This window comes from Eublepharis macularius, chromosome 4 (assembly GCF_028583425.1).
Source record: "Eublepharis macularius isolate TG4126 chromosome 4, MPM_Emac_v1.0, whole genome shotgun sequence".
Lineage (NCBI taxonomy): Eukaryota > Metazoa > Chordata > Lepidosauria > Squamata > Eublepharidae > Eublepharis > Eublepharis macularius.
In genome coordinates this window covers 34,497,397-34,518,718 of record NC_072793.1, presented here as the reverse complement: position 1 = coordinate 34,518,718, position 21,322 = coordinate 34,497,397, and the positions used below count along the sequence as shown (strand labels likewise).

At 42.7% G+C, this 21,322-nt stretch overlaps 1 protein-coding gene across 3 annotated transcripts in view; it reads left to right on the top strand.

Annotated features, from left to right (window-relative positions):
* The window catches only part of CYGB (cytoglobin), a 77,726-nt gene that overhangs the window by 28,930 nt on the left and 27,474 nt on the right, over positions 1-21,322 (top strand). For 2 of the 3 annotated variants that reach the window (XM_054978653.1, XM_054978654.1), the window contains exons 2-3: positions 1,955-2,186; positions 13,322-13,450. In XM_054978653.1, coding sequence (XP_054834628.1) covers positions 1,955-2,186; positions 13,322-13,450 — 361 coding nt within the window. Of the gene's footprint in view, positions 1-1,954; positions 2,187-13,321; positions 13,483-21,322 lie in introns of all 3 variants that reach the window. The other variant, XM_054978652.1, reaches the window with a different exon arrangement.

Below are 21,322 nucleotides of genomic sequence, written 5' to 3'. Positions count from 1 at the left end.
AGGTGCGGAAGATCTCTCTCACCTGATCTTTTTGTACTTGAAGTATACTAAGAGCTAGCTACTCCAAGTCAAGAGTGGCCTAGAAACCAGGCAGTCAGAGTTATTTTTTACTCTCTGAAACATGTACACTTTTGAGCAGTTCCTAACAATCCAAGCTTAAGTAAACAGTGAAGAAAGGTATCCACCTAAGTAATTCATTGGTTTTGCTCTGGGGATGGGCTATGCCTGCCTGCTTCTTTCCTGTATAAACTACTTTTGTTTTCATAAGAGTTCTGTCCAAAAGCATATCAAGGTGCATCCACATTTTATGAAAGAGTCTGTCTCATTTCCTTGGTTAGATGTTTTCTTGAGCAGGACTTGGACTGAGGACTGTATGGAATAGTTCAGATACAACACCAACCCATGGGCTGGCACTATGTGAACAAGCTCGGTGCCCATATATTCCCCCTCTACACCTTTCCGTGTGTGCTCAGAGGTAATTAGCAACTTCAGGTTTAGTGCAGACCATGTGAACTGCCAGATGATACCCCCTCCCCTGAGCAGATTGTATAAAATGTGAAAAATAAAGCATGGTTAATTTGTGAGCTATAAACCATGATTAATTTATGAAAAATAAACCATGGTTAATTTATGAGAGATAATCTGGGTTTGAAAAGGGAGTGCAAACCATGGTTTTGTAATTGGGATGTAAAGCCCTATTCTAGTTTATGCTAAATAAGAAATCATCAATTCCTCCAACCCTACAAAAGGAGAGGAAGGAGGAGCGATAATGCAAACGCAAGCCTCATTCATATAGTCCCCAAACCATGGTTACATGGCACCCATGCTTGTATCTATCTCCTTAACAGAATTAAGATATGCTGGGGAGATCTGCTAAGAAGAACACTCTTTGGTAGCAAAACAAAACAGCTTAGATGGAGTACTTACAAAGGCACCCAGAAATTTAAAAGCGTTAAAGGGAGTTTTAAAAAAACAAACATCCTTAACATGCATTCATCCCTCTGTCAAAAGCAAAGTTGGACTTAATTCATCACATCTGAATCAGTTCTGTTGTAAGGAATTCACTCAAGGTTTTGCTAGTGAGGATGGGTAAAGTGCACACACACACACACACACACATGAAAGAGAAAGAGAAACAATCCCCTTTCTGTCTCATCCTTCAACAACCCCCCCCACCCCCACTCTCTAGTCCTTTTCCTCACTTTGCTGCCACACACTCTTCACACATTGAAACCTATTTTAGGCTGGCTGATGAATCCCAGATGTCTGGGGAAGGCAGCAGGAGCCACGGTTATTCCATTCGCAGCTTCGCGCGGCTTTCCTGGCAGCCTCCTGTGTGAGATCCTGCCAAGAGGGAAGAGCATAATGAAGTGGGAAATGAAAGAGTCTGCTCTTCAGTAATGTGATGTGTGCAAGAGAGCAGGGGCAGCAGCAAGTTGGGATCTGGAACAGTTCAAGCGACTTGGGATGGGAGCAGGGTTTTGTAGCACATCAGGTCTAGCAAGGTGCTTCTTTGAAAGGCAGATACGGTAGGCATAACCCTACATGCCACGTGGAACATTTCCCGAGCTGGCATTCTGTGCCACACGAAGACACTGCCACAGCACTCCAGAATGGGGAGTGGGGGCAGGAGGACAAATGAAGGAAGAACACTGAAATCGCAACGTATTCACACATTACAGATTTCAAGCATGTCAAGGGCCTTCTTCATAAGTGAAGCACTGCGGAAGCAGTCTCAATGGAAATAATTTCCCCTGCACAAGCTGTTGAAGAGCGTGGGAATTATGCATGAGTGTTTAGATTCTTGCGAAGCTCAAATTCGGGCCTGTAGCTGCCAGAGTCCCCGGCACCAGCCGTCCTCTCCTCACACATGCTGTATGTATACTATGCTTCTCTCAGACTGACTGAGCTTTTCTCTCCCCTCTCTCTTTCTCTCCTGAACTGCACTGTGCAGGTTTTTTGTCAACTTCCCATCTGCCAAGCAGTATTTCAGCCAATTCAAACACATGGAAGATCCACTAGAGATGGAGAGGAGTCTGCAGCTGCGTAAACATGCCAGACGGGTCATGGGGGCTATTAACAGTGTGGTGGAGAATATCTATGATTCAGAAAAGGTCTCCTCTGTACTGGCCCTGGTGGGCAAGGCGCATGCTGTCAAGCACAAAGTGGAACCAGTCTACTTTAAGGTAATGACTAATGACTAGCCCAATAGCCATTGTTAAAGGGAATCTCTGAAACCATCAAAGATAGCAGACTAAGGGCAACAAGACTGCACTGTTATCAGTTATACGTTTTTTTCTCATGGAGACAGGCTCGGGTAGTCCCCTGTCACTGCTCCACAGCAGCAATGGGGCTTCCACGTGACAATTTTCCCCGCAGTTTCCCTGCCCCAGTCCCCCAGCAGCACCCATCCCCTCCTCTCCTGAGCCACTGACACTTTTTCAGTTTATTTTTTAAAAAGTCAACCATCAAATATGGTTGTATGGTTGTAAAAATATGTGCAACAGGCTCTCTGAATTCCCTGCTTTCATTTTTTAAAGTAAGACTACAGCCCCTTCTGTTATGAAGGTATGCCTTTCCCCTTATACCTCCACAACAGAAGGGACTATGGACTTACTTAAAAAAAGAAATGGAAATAAGTGACAGATTGGCTATTAAGACCACCTGGAAGAATTCAAGTAGGCTAACGTCCTAGGGGGCTGCCTCCAGTCACTGGGGCCATCTGAACCCCAGTTCCACACTAGCTATTTAATATTTAATTGCCATTCACTCAGTTTGATTGATTGATTACATTTATAGCCCAGCCTCCCCGCAAGCGGGCTCAGGGCAGGTTACAGCAACAGATAGATTACAGAGTTAAACAGATAAAATAGTAAAACAATAAAATCAAATCTTATATAGCAGCGTACATTTCAATATCCCAGATGGGGCACCATTCCCCTTTCTCTGCACACCATACACAGGGAGGAAAGAGGGTGGAGGTGGAGGTTGGTAAACTCTAACTCCCTGGTACATAGGGGCAGATGGACCATATTAACCACCACCACCCCCCACTAGTAGGAGACCAGCAGGGAAGCTACTTGGAATGGATCCATATGCCTGGTGGATTGAGAATCCAGATGCCTGTTGCTTCTTGTGTTTTCTACAATGCTCCTCCAATCTTTTGTCATACTGATTTCTGTCAATTTTTTATGTAATTATCACACTAGTCTGTACCATGTGGAAAATCAATCATTAACTGGTTGTTGTTGGGGGCAGTGGTTGAGCATTGCTTTTCACTTTGCAGGCACAGCCACAATGTTTTTAATAACAACAACATTCAATTTATATACCGCCCTTCAGGACAACAATGCCCACTCAGAGCGTTTTACTAAGTATGCCATTATTATCCCCACAACAAAACACCCTGTGAGGTGGGTGGGGCTGAGAGAGCTCTGGAAGAGCTGTGACGAGTCAAGGTCACAGCGGAGGAGTGGGGAATCAAACCCGGCTCTCCAGATTAGAGTCCCGCGCTCTTAACCACTACACCAAACTGGCTCTTTTATTGTTATTGTGCAATTACAAAAATTACAGTAATAAAATATAAAATAATAATGAGCAGTGGATTTGGCTGCAAAGTGAAAATAGTACACAATTCTGTTCTCCCAGACAATAAACAATAATTAACAATCAATTAATTAAGCGGCCATACACAAGAAGTAGTAATTAATTAGGCTATTAAGAAAAGAACAAGAGGAAAATAGCAGGGAGAAACAGAACTGTTGCTGAACAGGACTTGATCCTGAGTTGATGGATGGAATTCACAGTCTCAGAGTCAAAGAAGTGGAAATAGAATTGTTTTCTATATGTTTAGGGTTTCCCTCAGGCTACTTCAGGCTATTCTGACCACTTTTCTTAAAATTCAGACAAGCATTTCTTTCCTCAGCCCCCTTGCTAATAAATTCACACATTTCAAATAATCATTCATTAACTTCTTTTGGACACTACGTTCTTCTTCTCACCTCTTCCTCACCTTAGTGTTCTGTATCTAAAGCTTTTTAACCTTCTTTCCAATAATCTACCTGTAGCCCTTCATCATCTGTTGGAAAGTACTTTGGTCTTCTTTATTTACAAGGACTGAAGTGGGAGAAAGGGGAACCGCCAGTTGCTTTCCTCTCCAGTATATGAGAGACCAATGTGAGCTCACTGCAGATAGCATAGAAGTTCACTCAGTAAAGTAGAAAAAACAAAGAAACCACAACACACACACACACACACACACACCCTCTCTCTCTCTCTCTCTCTCTCTCGGTAATGCAAACAATATATTCCAATAATTGTATATAGAAAAATACAAACAAACCTGTAACTAAATACATACAAGCATAATAAATATTCAAACTGAACACGTGTAGAAAGGACACCAATATAGAAATCTAGGGCTCATCGCTATACAGTGCATGTAAAACATACAGTTGAAAAGTTGTGATGAATTCACTGGTGCAGTCTATGATAAGCTCTTTCAGAAACTTCAGAGTACTTCCAATTTTCTGTTCTAATCTGTTGCAGGCTATGGAAATCATAGAATCCTTAACCGGTTCTAGTAATGGAATCAGTATTCAATCTTATTTTGCTGTTATCAGTACTCAAGTCATTTATTTAAAACACTTATATGCTGCCTATTCAGAGATCTGTTTCAGACAATACAAAATAAAGCAAGACAAAATCATATAAACATAAAATTAAACCATTAAAAAGCAAGACAGTAAACATCTGGAACATAACAGTGCATAAAAACACAGAGCATAAAGCAACTTAAAATATCTTTATAAGAGTCCTCAGGCTAGAAGCAGATGGTAAAAACTATTAAAATGATCACATTTCTAGTTAAAACCCCATCTTACTTTTAACGTTCTAGATGGCTTGGGGCCCGGTGTATTTGAAGGACCATCTCTTCCTCTATTGTCCCTCCTGCTAGTTAAATTTTTCTTCTGAAGCCTTGCTCTCTGTGTAGCAACCAGAGACAGGGCTTTTTCAGTGGTGGCACCTCATCTTTGGAATGCCCTCTCCTGCTGTGAGGCTCACCTGTTGCCTACCTCACTTTCTTCTAGGCGTCAGGCTAAAACATTCCTTCTTACCCAGGCTTTTAGGTAAGGGGGTATATAATCTCTTGTATATTGTATCATCAGCTTCTGGCCCAAGATTCATTTTATCTTCTGCATTTTAGCTGGTTCAATGTGCATTTTGTGCTGTTAGGCCTTGGCTGTTTTAATGAAATTGATTTGTTTCTTAGTGGCTTGTTTTAGTGACATTGGTTTTATTGTTAATGGCTTTAATGGCTTTGTTTCGTTGTCTTGAGGAGCTTGCTGGAGTGGCAGCTTAATAATGTTCTAAATACATAAAGAAAACCCTGGATAAAAAGAAATGGTTTGGCATGAGGCCTGAAAGAGAGTAGGATTAGTGCTGATGATGAGCCTCAATGGGGAGGGCACTAAAGATATCATCTGGTTCACTATGTAAAGGAAGACCACAGAGCTAGGCTTATATCAACATCTATCTCCCTTCATTTCGTACACATTATGGATCTAATACTACAGACAGCGAGTGTAAGGCTTATTTTTTTCCCAAGACGCAAATAGATGTGTGTGTCTTCCTAACCCTACACCACATGTGTGTTGTACATTCCAACTTCTAGAGGTCACTGGTATATGTCTTATTCTATGCTGGACTTTCCTTGCCCTTATTAGCTATCTAACTCCTTTGCGATGCAGAAACTGATGTCTAGTCTTACCAGCCCTTGTTTGTTCAGTTTCCTGGGAGTAAAGTGTAGATGACTGGGGAAGGCAATGGCAAACCACCCCGTAAAAAGTCTGCCAAGAAAATGTCGTGATGCGACGTCCCCCCATGGGTCAGTAATGACTCGGTGCTTACATAGGGGACTACCTTTACCTTTACCTTATCTAGAATATGTTCCCTAATTTTAACCCTATACTAAATGTATAGGTTGCTTGGAACAGCCATCAGTTTATTACACATCTATTTTCTCTGACCTCGGGATCTGTCAACTGGGCACACTTAGTGTTAAACCATTAGGGATACTTGAGCACTCGCTAGTTCAAAACACGTCCTGCTCGCCGATCATAAGTAGGGTGGAGAAGATTGGGTTGCTTACAAGCAGTTTAAGCCTGTTTGTTGGGTTACTTTCCACGCAGACAGTGCATACTAAGTCCACAATCCATCACTGCCACCTTGCTATGCTCCACTGCCAATTGTTGGAATGAAGAATGAACAAAAAACTGTAACATATAAACATTTCGTAATACTTGTTTTAAAAATTACCATTTTATGATTGTCTGCATCTGTCTGATCAACATTGCTGGCTGCTAACCACTCTGGATCTGCAGCAGTTTGTACATACACATTTTTATACACCCCTATGGGAGTCATAGTTGTACACAGAAACTCTTTTCTCACCAGTTAATTTTGCCAGTTCATTCTCCAAACTGCATCGATTTATTTTGCAACCTTTCACACCCTATTTTGTGCCATTAGTAGTGGGTTTGGGTTTTTTGTAGCTTTCCCATGTTTTTTCTGGAAGCATGTTTTCCCTGACTTTTTTAAAAAGCCATTTTCCAGTCAATGCTTTCCTCCATGCATAATACCGGGTTTTAGTGTTCCGCCCTCTTCTGACCCTCTCCCCCTCCCTGCCAGTTCTTTGTGACTGGCCACTTTCATCTATCCAGCCACTCCCTCTTCCCTCCTTTCCATCCATCCCCCTCCCCTCTTCCTTCTCCCCTCCTCTTTTTTCTTTTTCTTTTTTCTAAATCCAGCATTGGATCGATGCACCAATGCATGCAAAAGGTTCAGAATTTGCCATAGCATTCATTGCTTTAATTGCTGTCATTTTTCTATGATTGCAGGGGTTGGAATATTGTATAGGGGAAAGAACAGAGCCCAAATCAGGAAACGAGAAAAACAAAGAGGGGGCCAAGAGGGGGAAGTTCCAGGAATAGTGACCTTTTCAGCATTCCAGAGATACATTAAAAGTCTGTGACATCACCATTAATGCCACTAGTGATGACAGCACTGGCTCTCTTCAGTTCTGATTTATTTGAGCACAGAGCAGAATAAATAAAGTGACACCACACCACATCACATGGAAGCGGTGTGGAGGGAACATGGTCAACCTGATTGCGTTGGTTTCAGCTTGAAAAACGAGGAGTAAGAAGGGCTACCAATGCAATTTAATTACCTGACCCAACCATCCATGAACCTGGGGAAAAACTGATCTCACCTACTATGTAGGTGCGAAGTGGTCCCAAAGCAGAAGGAAATGACATTCCACTTCTATATCTGCTGCACAGACGCTGGAGCCTGAAGGCTGTGAGATGAGGCTATTTATTTATTTAGAATCTTTTTATGCCACCTCTCCAGGAGGCCCAAGGCATCTTACAAATTAAAATAATAAAAGCAAAACACGAAAGGCTATTAATTAAAATCCAGCATTAAAATCCCGATGCCACATGAAAACATAAACCATCAAAACAGACAGCTGACCGTTTAAAATAACACTTTCCTGAGTATAAGTCAAGATGCGTAGCCTTGTTAGTCTGTTTGTAGCAGCAGAAAAGAGCAAGAGTCCAGTAGCACCTATAAGACTAACCAATTTTTTGGTAGGGGATGAGCTTTCTCGAGTAACAGCTCAGATACTTGAAGAAGTGAGCTGTGACTCATAAAAGCTCATATCCTACCACAAATTTTGTTAGTCTTATGGGTGCTACTGGACTCTTGTTCTTTTTTTTTTGACTATAAGTATTAAAAGATCAACCCCTTAATTAAATGTCTGTGTGAACAGAAATGTTTTTGGCCTGGTGCCTAAAAGAAAGGAATGTAGGCAACCAGGCAATCCTCAAGGGGAAGGGCATGTCACAAGTAGACATGGGCACGAATGGAAAAAATAACCCCAAACACCCTGTTTGTCGTTTGGTGCCATCCACAAACAACGAGCAATGAACATGGACAAACATGAACTATTCCCGGACATGTTCGTTGTTCGTTGTTCATGGGGGCCAGAACCACCCCCACCCCAAACCACCCCACTTAGCCCCCCTTCCCTCAAACCTACTTACTTGGCCCTTTAAAGATCCCTTTAAACTATCAGCTGGCAGGGGGGATTCCCCCCGGCTGCCTGCCAGCTGATAGTTTAAAGGACCCTTTCCTGCCACGTGCAAGGAGCAGGGCCCTTTAAACACCCCACAAACTGACCTTCCCAATGTCCAATACCCACCAAATTTGCAAGGGACATAGTCCTCACTGTCCTCTGAAGACCCGCCCCCCCCAAGTTTTAGAGAGATTGTACCCCAGGAAAGGCATGATCCACGGGTCTCCCTGTTGGCTGACTCTCTGCTGGAAGTACTTTGAAGGGTTAGAGCCAGAAGGAAAGGCAGAAGGAGTTCAGACAGAGTTCAGTTCCTCCCTCCAGTTGCCAAGGGGATTGATTGCAGCAGGCGCCAGACTGTCTGGCTTGCCTAACGGCTGCCGAAGGCAACGAGCAAGGCTTTTAATGACCACCTGTTCATTTAGGATGTGGCCTCAGGAACAGCTTGCTCACAAACAGCAGATTGGGCTGTTCGTGGGTTTTTTCTGTTCGTAATGCTGTTCATGCCCATGTCTACTCACAAGTGAGGTGTTGCTACTGAAGAAGCCATGTCTCTGGTTGCCACCTGCCTCACCTCTGAAGGCAAAGGCACAGAGAGCAGGGCTTGAGGTAGATCTTCACTGATGGGTTGGACAATATGGAAGGAGACATCAAGGCTTGGTTTGTGAGTCACAAGTAATCACAGCTGTTGAAACTTGCTGAACATGTGCACTGCAAAGTTTTCAGTATCCTTATATGCCGTTGGTTTGTTGGTTGATGCCTTTTGTTCTCAGCTTGCTGGCTCTTTCCGCAGTTCCAATCTTACAAATACATACGCCAACTATCCCCCTTCATATCTGGGGGACACAAAAAAAAGTCCTTGGAGGAGTTGGCAAAAAAACCCTTCCCAAACATCTTTTCCAGATTTACTAAATACCATTAGAGAAAACATTTTATAGCAGATTCCTTTCTAGAAAGTACATTTTAAAACGTATGCTGGAAAACAGGCAGTGAAGGAAACAAATGCTTAATCTAAGCAGGAATCTTCTGTATGAACTGAGTACTACAACACGCTCCTGGAGTATTTGTATATTCTTACATTTTTCAGAGAAAATGTAATGATCGTGCAGCAGCCTCATTAACCTCAGTTCATAGACTCTGTGAGTTTTGGAGAGATGAACGGAGCACTCAGCTATCCCTCGTCATGCACACATTCTTCCAAATTATCATAAAATCATTCATTCAGAAGGGATTGCGCCATTTAAACCTTGGCCCCCCCAAACGGAATTATATCATCCACCAACGACCCAGTTATTCATTCTGGCAGACCACAGTGTGCAGAAGCAAAGAAGGGTGTGGTGCTGTGCTGATAGGTATGTGCAGAGTAAACAGGGCCAGAGCAAACAAGCCTTACCCACTGTTTTGGCTTCTGGGTACTTGACAGATAGTGGAATCCAGCTGTCTAGCACATTATATTGTGGCAAACAAATAACCAAACTTCAGTTCTTGGGCTCTTTAAAAAGAAAAATATGTTTCTAGTCCAACTGATTCTTCATGTCTATCTCCTGGGTTTTTGTGGTGGTGGAGAGTGCCTTCAAGTCATAGCTGACTTATGGGGGTGACCCCTGGTGGGGTTTTCATAGCAAGAGACTAACAGAGGTGGTTTGCCAGTGCCTGCCTCTGCAACCCTGGTCTTTGTTAGACTTCTCCCATTCAATTACTAACCAAGGCTGACCCAGCTTATAGTGAAATCCTAAGCAGAGTTACTCCAGTCTAAGCCCTGTTTTGTTGTCTGCTTCTGGCCTGAAGAACGTTATAATTTCAGCCGCTCTGTGTTGTTTTATGCTGTTTTATGACCCAACTCTCTTTCATTTATTTTATTTTTAAACCTTTCCTATAACCTTTTTCTAAAAATATGAAGCCCACTTTCAAATGCTACAATACTTCCTTGTGTCACTGCACCTTGGGTACTTGATAAATTCATGGACTCGAGCTGTCTGGCCCATTACTTTGTGGTAAATAAATAATCAAATTTCAGTTCTCATTTTTAAGAAAAACAAGACTCTAGTTCTCAGGATAAAGAAAAAGTTTAAAAATATGCTGGCTGAAGGGGCTGATAGTTGTTAATCTTCTCCACCTTCCCCTCCCCTCATAAGCCATTTTCAACCCCAGGAAAGTGATTCCCAGTGTTATGGGACCTACATGGAATAACAGTCACATGGGTTGATGGACTGTAGTGAGAAGGGGCAAGTGAGAAATATCCTCCTTTGTGTCTCTTCCACCAGCAAAGTCCACAGTTAGCAGAGGGAGAAAGGGGAGTGATTTCACCCCTTTCTGTTTCCTTGCTGACCTGCATGGCTTATCACACATAGGAATCAACTTTCCCAGGATTTGACATAGCTGTTGGAGGAAGGGGAAAACAAGGAAGATCTGCGATCCTTGTGTGAGTGGGTCACTGGATCCAATACAATGCCTACAAATTGTTCAAAGGTGTACACATGAATATTCCATGGGGGAGTGGGTACAGCATTTCCATTTCTAAGAGAACCCAGTACACACACTTTTTGTCTCAGAAGAGAAGGGCAAATAAACTTAGTTCAGACGTCCCACCAAACAATGGTTTGATTAAATTGTGATCAGTAGGATCAGGTCACCCAGATGCATACCATTCATGAGTTAGGGTATGTTGGACTAGATTCTGAAACCATGGTGTAAAGTTGGTTTATTAGCCAGAGTTAAACTATGGTTTTGTGCGATGGGTTGATGCAGACGGCCTTGCTTAACCTCAGCTTTTCCTGCTGGTGCTGCTCTTGCTGCAGTCTAGGCTGGGGCAGGACCTCGGTCTCTAGGGAAGGCAGAAGAAAGAACAAACGTGATGAAACCTCTATTTGTCAAGACAAACCAATATAAGAATGATTGCCCATGAGCTGAACCCTCATTTCAAAAACTAAGCGTAGTTAAAATAGACTACGGTTTGACGTTACATCTGAACTAAGCCATAGTGAACATCAGTAGCTGTAGGTTAGTGAAAAATGGTAACATTCAGAAACTGTCATGAAAATATTTTGGTCACCAGGACACTGCTACTAAGCTGAAAGTCACCATACTGTAACCAAAAAGGGGGGGGGGGGGACGGGACATCTTTTCAAAAGAAGATCAACAAATGAGAATTTAGAAGCAAATCTGAATGCATTCACTACAGTATTAATGAGAACCAGGGCTTTTTTTCAGCAGGAACGTGGTGGAACGGAGTTCCAGCACCTCTTGAAAATGGTCACATGGCTGGTGGCCCCGCCCCCTGATCTCCAGACAAAGGGGAATTTAGATTGCCCTCCACGCCACTGAACGGTGTGGAGGACGATCTAAACTCCCCTCTGTCTGGAGATCAGGGGGCGGGGCCACCAGCCATGTAACCATTTTCTCCGAGGGCAACCCACTGAGTTCCACCACCTCTTTTCCCAGAAAAAAAGCCCTGATCAGAACCATGGTTTTCTCACTCATTACAGATGTTAAAAGCACAGCAAAGTTAGGAAGGTGATATTATCATCAATAACTGCTATTGTGGAAGGTCATTGTTCTTATCTTGTATACATTCGAGCGTTGCGTTTCATATCCTTCTGGCTCCACTTTTACATTTCCCCCCTCTGTACCAATGCCTACATGCTCATATAAGCTAGGGATAACACATCATGTATCTGCCAAAGATAATGCTAATCCAAGAAAATTTCTGCCACAATAAGTCTCTAACTCCAAAGAATAAAGAGGTACCCACTCAATAAGCACAATACAGGGGTAAGATACCAAAAGCAGGATAACACAAAGAAATAAATAACAATTATTCAAAGATAAATCAAAATATATTCATCATATGTAGAGTAAAAGTACCCATCCAGTTCACTCATTAAATTGAAGGTGCTATGAATGATCAACTGTAACTATTTGTATGGTGAATCTAGTCGTCGCCCCTGAAGAGGTTGTTATACGAAACATCAGGTCTCAAGCTGGTGCTGTATGTCGGGCGCTGCGGGAGTTTTTGCCACACATTTTCATCTCCACCTACAATAAAGACAAAGATAGATTATAATTGGATTTATACAGTACTTACCTGCATTTATGAGATTACGGAAGTTTATGGAAGTTTACGGAAGAGAGACAGTTTGGTGTAGTGGTTAAGAGCGCAGGACTCTAATCTGGAGATCCAGGTTTGATTCCCCACTCCTCCACTTGAAGCCAGCTGGGTGACAGTTGGGTCAGTCACAGCTTCTAGCTCTCTCAGCCCCACCCACCTCACAGGGTGTTGTTGTGGGGATAATAATAACATACTTTGTAAACCGCTCTGAGTGGGTGTTAGTCATCCTGAAGTGTGGTATATAAATCGAATGTTATTATTATAATTACCTGTTGAATGTCTTCCTGAATTGGAACTTTACTGCACCAAATACATTGCTTACTTACCTGTTGGTTGTCCTCCTTCCTGAAAGACTTTATATACTGTTACTTTGATTGTTTTGTGATATTCTGCTGAACTGGATGAGTACTTTTACTCTATATATGATGAATATATTTTGATTTACCTTTGAATAATTGTTATTTATTTCTCCGTGTTATCCTGCTTTTGGTATCTTACCCTTGTATTGTACAATAAGTCTCTAAGGCATATGATGTCCTTGCTCCAACAAATTGATATAGTCATCCTACCTGCACTACCTGTATTTGGAAATTGGTTTGAAATTGATTTGACTATAATGGTTTCCCACTCGGAACACTAAAAAAAATATAGTTTTGGTAGGGCACTGATAATATTTTCTTAAAGTTCTTAGGTCCTTGACAGAATTACAGATCCCGTTGTTGTTTGCTCGGGAGTCCTAACAGTTAAACTGGTTTGACACTAATTTTAAATTTGCAGTATAAATGTGCACAGTGTGTACCTAATACCTAAAAATGTTATATAATACTACAAAGTAGACAACGATACATTGTTTAGTACCTTTGCTGTAGATCAGACAACTATTAAATGCATGATACAGGGCTTGATGGGGCACTAGTCAAATCCTAAATAGATTTAGTGTAGTAGGCTGGAATTTCTTATTGCAGGAGGCAGCAATAAAGAAATACTGAGGATTAATGGTGCATTCTTGCTCTAAAACTTTTAAGGGGAAATTGGGGAACTCAGTTCTAACTGCTCATTTCCCCCCCCCCCCCCAGATTCTCAGTGGCATAATGCTGGAAGTGCTTGCAGAAGAATACGCCAACGAGTTCACTCCAGAGGTGCAGAGAGCTTGGGCCAAGATGAGAAGTCTTATCTACACTCATGTGACCGCCGCGTACAAGGAGGTGGGCTGGGTGCAGTACCCGAACTCTACGATGTGAGCGGACAAGGGAAACCGGGCAGGGTGGGGATGGGGGGTTGCTTCACTACCCTACCTACCTACCAACCCTCACAGCACTTTCAGTAGACTTGTAGGTATTCCTCTGTACTAAGAATTCTGCCAGCAGTTATAAGGGGAAGAAGGTGACTGGGAAAACAGGGGTGCTTTCTCAAAATCACCCAACTCACCTTTGAACAGTATAGTTGGGAGAAGATCGGGTGCTGCACTTCAGGCATAGGTGCACAGAATTCTGAGATCTATGGAAAGCATACACACTAAGGAGCTGGTTGGGCGAATGTTAACCTTCTGTTTGTGGCAGCCCACCCAGGGAGATTAGACCGTTATCAGCACGAGTCATGTAGTTTGCATGACTAGCTTCTGGTTTTGAACTAGGGAGGGAAGAATAATTATCTTGTGTAATTTGAAATGCTTCCCATATGTTTTCCAGTCTTTAGTTACACCATAATAACAATACATTAAAAGCTGTCAGGCAAATAAGCTTTTAGCTGTGGTTTCTCAAACTCACCATGTCTGCTACGAAAGACAAATGGGCAAAGCTTTCTCAGCCCAACAAATTACGATTCTCAGTAGTCATAGAGCAAGATTCAGGCCTAGTAGCACCTTCAAGACCAACTGGATTTCCAAGGCATGAGCTTTTGAGGGTCAGAACTCATATCCTGAAAATCTAAATGGTCTTTAAGGTGCTACTGGACCCAAATCTTGCTTTCCTACCACAGGCCAACCCAGCTCCCCACCTGAAACTATCTTCAGTAGTCATAGTGAGAAAAATATACTTCGCCACGAAAGACTAAAAACTAAGGCGGCATTTAACATTACAAACTGCGGCCCTTTCGTAAGGTGAGTGAGTCTCAAATTCTTAGAGTCACAAGCTGTCATGGTTTAGATTTCCACTTACTGAGTAAGAAACAGGCCCCAATTTGTTAAACATTTACATTTGGACATCTCAGTAAACTGGAATTAAATCGAAGACTTATCAAAGCAAGAAATCTTCAGTCATGGCTCTGTGTGTGAGGGAAGGAGAAAGGGAATGAACAAGTCCCCAAATCTAAAGTTAGTTTGCCTCAGAAATTCTGAATGTAGACTTACTCTGAAAAAGCATCTAATCCTGCAATGATGCCCCTGATCACTGGGGCACTGTTATCTTGTTGGGTTTGTAATTATCAGGGCCCTACAACAGGCGTCGTCTGCAGTATCAAACCACATATATTTAGGGAGATACAGGAGCCTTTTTCTGATAGGCTTTCAACTCCAAATTAAATCCTCCTAAACTATTCATCAATAGGCCAACTCCTACCCAGTCAGTCATTCAGCCACTGCTCTCTCCAAGCCTGTAGATATTTTTGTTCTTCCTTGTTGCTGCCAACTCACTTGCATAATGTTTGGAACATGTGACTCACCTTCGCTATCTATCTAGGTGGTAAAGCATGTCAGTTCTAGGCTATTTTCAGAAAGAGCTAAGGGGTGTTAGAAGAGTGAGCTGGGATTCCCTCACCAGTTTTGATTCATACTGGGTGAGAACAAAGGATTAGTCAGACAGATTGCTTCAGGAAGGGATTCGCCAAAGATCTGGATGTTGTCCCGGAGGCAACCCAGCCTCAGCAATGAATCAGCACACAGTACGCAACTGAGTGTTTAGCCAGGTGAGTAAGTAAAGCAGTTGCAGGAATTAAGGAGAAGGGGGGGTGCATGCATGTGTAAGGATGGTGTGTCATTGTTTGGCTGTTTTTGAGCTATTAGAAAATGTCCATTTTAGTAGGCATGAAAACTGGCTCACTGGTCTCATCTACATGAATTTTAAGCAATAACAGAGTAGCTGCTAAGTGTCACAGAGAACAATCCTAAGCAGAATCCTATTTGGGTCTGTTCAGTGTGGCTCTTAAGATTGCGCTGATAGTCTACTTTTGACAGAACTGGACAGCTCCTACGGATATATGACTGTCAGAGTGCTTTCCCCCCAGTATGGCAAATAGCAGCTCCAGTGGGGAAATTTAGATTGGAAACATGATTTGTGGAGGTTAACCTTTGTCACTGTGTTCCAACTTATTTCTTGCCACCTCTCCTCCTACACTTGCTTTGACTTGAAGAATTAAAAAAAAAAAACTAGGAGTCTTGGTTTGGTGAACTCCGAATGCATCTGGGGAAGAAGTAGAAATTGTTTTGCTTGAAAGTCATGCCCCAAATAATCCAAGAATTTGGTAAGAAACTTGAACCTCTGTCCATATGCTAACCTGAAATTCCCAAATATTTTCTTCAAAATGCTTATCAATTTTGGTCTAGGCAGATAGAACAGCAGGGAATGCATGCCTTTTATTTGACATATCTGTAGCAGCGACACAGACAAGGGCAGGACAAATGTTTGACAGAATGTCCTTCCAACAGAGCAGCCGAGAGTGTTGGGAATGGATTGTTACAATTGCAGCATGTTTTGCATGCTATAAGCACCCCACTGACCTGCATCCTGCTGACCTTGCAGCTGCAGGCTGACACAGAGCCACCTGTAAATATGATGCTTCCCCAGTATGTCAGCTAATGGAAGATTAAACTGTTCTTGGTGACCTTGGTTGCTCCAGGAAAGGCCGGAATCTAGACATAACATTGTAGATCTCTTTGGAGTCTATAATTCCTAGGTTTTACACCATCACCACCATTTTGAATAAGGAAACAAGACACTGCCTCCCATAGTTATACTATCAGAGGCATATAGTTGCATTATAGGATAAAAGAAGCCTGGTCTATGATAGTTAGATTTTCTCCCCCTTTGTGTGGTCAAACAGGGTGGAAATAAAGAAGGGAAACGAAGGCTCCTGAAAGCAATAGGAATGTGGCATCAATGGCTTGGATCCAGAGAAGCACGATGGGGGTTCTGCTCATGCAGAACACTGTTTCAGCTTCTCTCCCCAGCATCAAGTGCTCTTCCACTCATCCAATAAAGCCTGCAAAGGCTGAGGACCTTCCAGAATAGCACCCTCTGCAGAGTGAGGAGATGCAATTGGAGGACAACACTGGCCACTCACCTATGAATATGCAAGAGTACTAGATGTGCACATATATGCTATTCTAGATCCAAGCCAAAGTCTAAGGGACTTTGAACAGGGGTGCTCTTGTTTCTTAAGAAAATAATAAACAACGTTTTAATCAAAGCAGTACGTTTTTTCAACCATTTCTTACCATCTGATTTTTGTGGTAGTGGAAAATGCTGTCAAGTCCCGGTCAACTTATGGGGACTCCACAGAGTTTCATGGCAAGAGACTTTAGAGGTGGTTTGCCATTACCTGCCTCTGCATAACAACACTGTGGTCTCCCATCCAAGTACTTACCAGGGCTTACCCTGCTTAGCTTCTGAGATCTGGTGAGATCAGGCTAACTTGAGCCATCCAAATAAGGGTCCATTTTATGTAGCACATCTAATGCAAAGGTTGGTGGTTGTATCATCAACCTCTGAAACAGCTACTAGAATCTGCTGTGTGATATGAGTGTCCCCATACTTGGGGACATAGCAAACTAGGGTTGCACCATTCAACCCAGAAACTGGACACAGGTCTTTCAATCTCCCATTAAAGCTGAAGACAGGGCTGCCATGATGGTTTCTAACCATTCCTTCCCCAGCACTATTGTCTGGCCCGTTTTACTTCACCAGCTGCACAGAAAACATTCTGGGTCCTGCTCATCATCAGCAGGTGAGACAAGGGGACAGGTAACAGAGCTGGAGAGACAGCCCAGGTGGGAGAAGAGGACTGGGGAGAGCTGGGGAGACAGCCCAGGCGAGAGAAATCTCACAGCTCCCTTGTCTTCTTCAGCCATTGCAAAACTCGATATCCAGTGTCTGGATTGCAAACCGATTGCCCTGCAGTGAGCACTAGGGAGACTGAGGTTCTGGCAGCAAATGGTTATTTTTAGGGTAGTTTGGCAGAGTAGAAATCTGCTAGAGGGAGAAAAGGAAGAAAACAACTTTATAACTTCAAACTCTGACAAGGGCATCGAGAGGCCACTGCTAACTTCCATAAAATATTCTAGTGAGTTGAAGGCAATTTAATCAGAATAGGGTGTTTGTGCCAATCCTGAATGATATGTAAGGCTGTGATTAATGAAGTAATACTATCTGGGAGTGCTCTGAGGCAAAAGACCAGAAATTCCTAATTTAAGATATTAGCATTTTGATTGACTTCAGCCTTTAGAGATGATAGCATATTTTTCAGTTTATGGGACATTTTGGACTCCCCCAGTTCACACAGGGCTAGGCAGCATGCAACATACAGTATATCTATAAGAGGTCTTCAGGCACTTTCTTAAAAAGATCTGTAGTCTTTTAAAGGTTTCTAGTCCTTAAGATATGATCAAGTTAAGATGGACAAGGATCAGAAACTAAGACTTACTTCTCACAGCCAATTATATCCTTTTTTGGTGCAGTCTCACTTTAAAATACATATTGGAATGCCTTCATACAAAATTACACCTATAAAGTCCTCCACTGGCTAACACCTTTTTTGCTCAACTTGGTGTCTCTTACCTTAATTCTTGCTGGCTAGCTGGACAGCTCCCCGTCCATTTTAGCAATTGTGTCATGGGACCTGTTCTTGCCCTGTTGGACAGCTCCTTGGCCTCATTGTTAAGACGAAGAATGTATGTCACACAGCTGCAGTATTAGTGGTGGAAATGGGTCACATATACAGCACAATCAGTTTAGAAGATGGGAGTCTTTAAAAATATCTGTCCATTTTACAGATGAGGAACACTGAGATTAAGATTTGTAATCCCAAGAACAACCAGTGAATCCATGGCAAGAATTCAAATGCATGCTAAGCAGATAACTCAAAAAGTAAGCCAAGCCACAGACTATAGATAAAGTTATACATATAACATGACTAATTGCAGCAAATAGTTAAGAGATTCAGCATAGGGCCAACAAAATAGGAAACATTTTATAGATGAGGAACACTGAAGCTGACAAGCAAGCTTCTCTCTATTTGTTCTCATGTGCACACATATTTCTAGCATGGTCCTATGCATGTTTACTCAGAAGTAAACTTTATTTCAGATAAGAATACTTTGGACCATGGTGTCCTCCCTTTATATATTTATTTAAAACATTTGTTAGCTGCCTTTCTATCATGCAAGAACTCAAGTCGGCTTACAATATAAATAAAAATAATCACAGATAGAAACAAAGTTTTAAAACAATACAAGTTTAGGACTGTCAGAAACATAGCCAAGTTAATTTAAAGCATGTCTAAATAAAAAGCTCTTCAGCTGTCTCCTGAAAATTGATAGTGAAGGGGCCAGGCACACTTCCCTAGGGATGCTGTTCCATAATCGTAGGACTGCCACTGAAAGGGCCCTCTTTCATGTACCCACTAGCTGATGGGACAGTCATGAGGGCCCCTCCCTGATTTTAATTCTTGGGCAGGAACATATGGGAGAAGACAATCTTTCAGATACCTTAGTCCCAAGCCATGTAGGGTTTTAAAGGCCAAAGCCAACATCTTGAATTGCACCTGGGAGCAGATTGGCAGCCAGTATAATTGCTGTAATATCAGGGTCACATGATCCCAAGAGCTGCCCCCAACCAGCAGTCAAGCTGCAGCATTCTGCACTAGCTGCAGCTTCCAATCACTCTTCAAAGGTAGGTCCAAGGAGAGTGCATTGCAATAGTCCAGTCTAGACGGAACTAAGGCATGGATCGCTGTGGCTAGATCTGACTAAGCCAAGAACAGGCACAGCAGATACACCAGCTGAAGCTGGGCAAAAGCACTCACTGTAGCCGCCTGGCTTGGCAAGGTGTCTGCTGTGTTGAGCAGCACTTCGAAACTGCAAACCTGACTTTTCAAGGGAAATATAATCCTAGAGACCTCAAGTTCCTGGTTTGCTTTTCTGCTAAACCAGAGAAGATCTGTCTTACCAGGATTCACATACAAAACATACACAGATGAACTTTCTCATACTTAAAGACTATCAAAAAGCCATATTTTTCTCACCCCTACAGAAACCCTGCATCTGTCTTAAAGTGGTGGGGGTGCTCCCTCTCTGCTGACCTCCTTCTGCTGCTGCCCCCTGTCAATCTCTCTATTCAGTTGCTACCACAACCCAATAAATCATAGCTGGGGGCAGGCCAGCCAGGTGGGCATGCTAGCTTGACACCGAAAAGGGCTTTTAGAATTACAACACCCTGATGGGTAAGGAGAGCACAAGTTTCTCCAGATACTCCCCAAAGCGTTGTGAGGAAATTTGCAGAGGGAAAGAAAGTTTCCGGAGGAGGTGGCCTCCAGGTGGTGTTGGAGATCTCCAGGAATTACAACTGATCTCCTGGCCATAGAGATCAGTTCCCCTGGAGAAAATGGCTGCTTTGGTGGGTGGACTGTATGGCAGTATACCCTGCTGTGGCCTCTCCCTTCCTCAAACCCTGTCCTCTCCAGGCTCCACCTCCCAAATCTCCAGGGATTTCCCAACCTGGACCTGGCAACTCTAAGTGGCTGAGACCACATTGTGGGAAGGGCCACACAAATTGTAATTGGCTGGCTAGGTGGTTTCACTTGTGAACAGGCAAGGAAGACCAGCTGGGTAAGCTAAGGTAGACAGCAGGGTAATGGCTGAATGGGTGGCTTGGCAGTTGATTGGGTGAGCAAGTGAGTACAGCTGCATGAGGGCTGGATTTAGTGTTAGGCCCCATTGTTCTGGGCCTAAAATCTGGGCTGCCGCTTTCCCCATACATAATTCCATGGCATTGACAGGGTCCTGAGGGGATGGCAAACAGTGGATGTGAGTAGATTAGCAGGCTATTTGATTTGATTTCCTTCATGCTCTTGCTCTCACCACTTCCTAGCCAGTTTTTCTATGCCTAGTAAACAAGTATGTACTTTGCAGAGAAGTGCAAAGAAAAAAATTAACATTAAAATATATACTCTCTGGAGCCTGTTAGCAGATCAGCAGGAAAGAAGGGACTCCCTAGGGAACTGCCAAAATAATTCTGGCACATGACCCCGAAACATCTGAACAAGTTAAAAACCAGTTGATTGACAGCTATGCCTTCTTGACACAGGTTTTATTGGGCTGGGAACTTTTTATATGGAGGAGCATTCAACCGCATGAGTCCCCTCTTGTTGTTCAAAGTGGTAGGCTAGAAACAGATTTACCACCTCATCTACTTATTAGGAGAACTAGACACATGAAGCAATAAAAAGTAAGATTCATAGTTGTTGCTGTTTTCTATCAAATTCTACAAAAGAATTTTTAGGATTCAGATTATTTACATTTGAGGTTCACATTTCAAAACCATACAATACGGCTACCAGCTGAATAAAACCAATAGGTGGTATAGATAAAAGGAACTACTACTTTTTCATATGATGTACTGTTAACTTAAAGAATGTAGTAGCAGATGCTGATGTAATGATCCCTGGCATCTATGGCTTCAAAAAAGAATCAGATACATTCATGGAGGTCTATAAGCCATAATATTTGCATGTTCAAAGGCTGCTTTGCTTGTGACATTTACTTGGGTCAGATGATAAGCATCCATAGCAAACATAGTGAGCCATAAGGCTTCATGTTGCAATTGCTATGTTCATTTAGAAGGAAGAATGAAAAGTTGCATGGAAGTTTATTTCCAAGCATTGCTCCTCTTTAGTACTGAACCTCTCTGCTCAGTAATGGTGGAGTCCCATTTTAAAAGACATCATGTTGGACCAGCGTAGTGACTCCATGGGCACAAGGATTTCAGATGGCATTTGGGGATGCTGTGGAAGGAGGGAGCCAAGAAAGTGATGTTCTTATGGGCAGACGTCCTTGCACTTCCAGAAACACTGTGCTAGATCCAACCCTT